The sequence below is a fragment of the Priapulus caudatus genome, unplaced genomic scaffold (assembly GCF_000485595.1).
Source record: "Priapulus caudatus unplaced genomic scaffold, Priapulus_caudatus-5.0.1 Scaffold243, whole genome shotgun sequence".
NCBI lineage: Eukaryota > Metazoa > Priapulida > Priapulimorpha > Priapulimorphida > Priapulidae > Priapulus > Priapulus caudatus.
In genome coordinates, this window is record NW_014577304.1 from 285,665 (window position 1) to 288,175 (window position 2,511).

The 2,511-nt window shown below is 44.2% G+C and overlaps 1 protein-coding gene across 1 annotated transcript in view; it reads left to right on the forward strand.

Annotated features, from left to right (window-relative positions):
• Nucleotides 1–1,356: 1,356 nt before the first annotated feature.
• LOC106807923 (eukaryotic translation initiation factor 3 subunit C-like) overlaps nt 1,357–2,511 on the forward strand; it is a 33,853-nt gene continuing 32,698 nt past the window's right edge. The window contains 3 exon segments of the mRNA XM_014810437.1: nt 1,357–1,426; nt 2,066–2,186; nt 2,227–2,263. Of these exon segments, the coding sequence (XP_014665923.1) occupies nt 2,108–2,186; nt 2,227–2,263 (116 nt within the window). The 5' untranslated portion in view covers nt 1,357–1,426; nt 2,066–2,107.

The following is a 2,511-nucleotide window of genomic DNA, read 5'->3' on the forward strand; positions in this document are numbered from 1 at the left end:
CATTCCGTCAGGTGGCGTAGCCACAGCGACCGGTTGGTCATTTTTGTGTCTGAAAGACTGAAATGTTTTCAGACAAATTTGCAGAAATTCGCATCATAGAGCTGGCAAAAGTTTCGAGCGGAGCATAGAGCATAAATCTGTAGTTATTTAACATGAATAAAGTGTATGTTGTGTAAGCGAAGTAACAGTGTGAGTATTTTTAATTAATTTTTGTTTGATGCGCGAAGGGGGGGGGGCGTCTGGGGGGCCTTCCCCCAATTTAAAAAAAAAATTAGACCCCCTTAGATGCGTTTTTTGCGCGAGCAGGGGGGGGGTCCGGACCCCCTGGACCCCCCCCCTGTACACGCCCCTGTTAAGGAGAGCTGTTCTGCCAAAGAAATCGAATAATTGAGTTTTATGTTAATGAAAATCAGTTATGCAAGTCCTCTATCATGGTTTTTAGACACATGCATGTTCAAATAACATTTAAACATTTATTTTATGTAAACATGTACATATCCGTGTACATGTGTACATGTTATTTACATATCTACATTAAAATACACTCATTTTACACTAATTTGGTGCCAGAAAATTGATAATTATCTTCGTTTCACTCTTTCGTGGCACTCCTAATACTAACAGTATCAAAATATGTTAACTTTGTTGTTTGCAATTCACCCTAACCCTAGTTCTAACACTGCGCCTAACTGCATGGAGCGAACATTAATTTCCATTAATTTCTGTGTTTTGGGGGCATATCTCAGCTCCTGAAATCATGCCACATTTGAAATCCAGTAGCCATATAAGGAAACGGCTCTAAATTATGCATCTAAAATTTGAAGTCGATAGGTATCTCCTTTGCTCATTAATTAAGGAGGCATACAACAGTAAGCCTCCGCAAATTGTTTACCGTTGCACTATTTCGTCTCTAGAAAGGCTTTTTTTGGCATTTTTTTTTCGCCGAAATTCGGCACTAGGGTGCAATAATTTGCATTATGCACGCAAGTTAGATGCCTCGTGGACGTCTAGAAAGCATTAGAAGTAAAATTGGTCTTGTGGTGTATTCGTGACATTCCGTCAGGTGGCGTAGCCACAGCGACCGGTTGGTCATTTTTGTGTTTGAAATGTATTCAGACAACTTTGCAGAAATTCGCATCATAGAGCTGGCAAAAGTTTAGAGCGGAGCATAGAGCATGAATCTGTAGTTATTTAACATAAATAAAGTGTATGTTGTGTAAGCGAAGTAACAGTGTGAGTATTTTTAATTAATTTCTGTTCGATGCTTATTCAGGCCTACCGCCTATGTGGACGCCCTCTACTGTTGGCAAAAGCGCGGACGTTGCGAAACGTACTGTTCAGATGTTTTTCGGCGGTTCGTGACGCCACCGGTCTGTGTGTAGTGGCAAGACAGCCATTTTCGGTGTACATGTGAATCGCCATACGGTAATCACACATGAGAAAATTTCTAGTAAATAGCAGTGTAGTCGGCGATAGCTTAGTCTATTGGGCGTGATTGTTTAGGATTTTAAGAAACTGTTCATATTCCCCATATTTTCTTAGCGCACAAGACTGTCAAGAGTACATTATTTATATATTACGATTGCGGGATAAATTTGACAATTTCATACCGTCCCATGTTCAATGAACATTGCTAGCAGTACCACTACCCAGTACTATAACTATAAGTATAACTTATAAGTATGAGTATGATAATGAGGATAGAAACACAGGGTTCTCCCCAGGATGAAATTCAAACAGGGGGGAGTTTTCCCAAATGGGGCGCAACGATTCAAACAGGGGGGAGTTTTCCCAAACGGGGCGTCCGCGCCCCGTTTGCGCAACGTAGGGAGAACCCTGAAACATGCTTGGCAAAATAATCTGTTAATATTAGTACTATTTAGTATTTACTAATACTAGATCCTTTGACTGAATTTCCAGTCTGATGCAAGCAGTCCAGCTTTAGCAATAGCAGTTCTAAACCGGGCTTGGATGCAAATGGTTTACTCACTCGAGCAAAATTTACTTCAGTCGTATCTTTAAATGACTGCGAGTTTCTGAAGAATTCTAACACGCTCACTTGCAGGGTGCTGCGCGAACACAAAGTAACGACGTGATCAAAAGTACGATGGCGTCGAGATTCTTTGGAGCGGGCTCCGCGTCTTCGGAGGGAGATTCGTCCAGTGATGAGGAAGAGCAACAGCAGCAGCCGCAACAGCTGCGCGCTCCCGTCGCTGGCCGGTAAGTAGCAGCAGCAACAGCAGCGCGCTCCCGTCGTTGGTCGGTAAGTAGCAGCAGCAACAGCAGCGCGCTCCCGTCGTTGGTCGGTAAGTAGCAGCAGCAACAGCAGCGCGCTCCCGTCGTTGGTCGGTAAGCAGCAGCAGCATCAGCAGCAGCGCTCCCGTCGTTGGTCGGTAAGCAGCAGCAGCAACAGCAGCGCGCTCCCGTCGTTGGTCGGTAAGTAGCAGCAGCAACAGCAGCGCGCTCCCATCATTCGTCAGTAAGTGACTGGAATGTCACGTGCTGCCAACG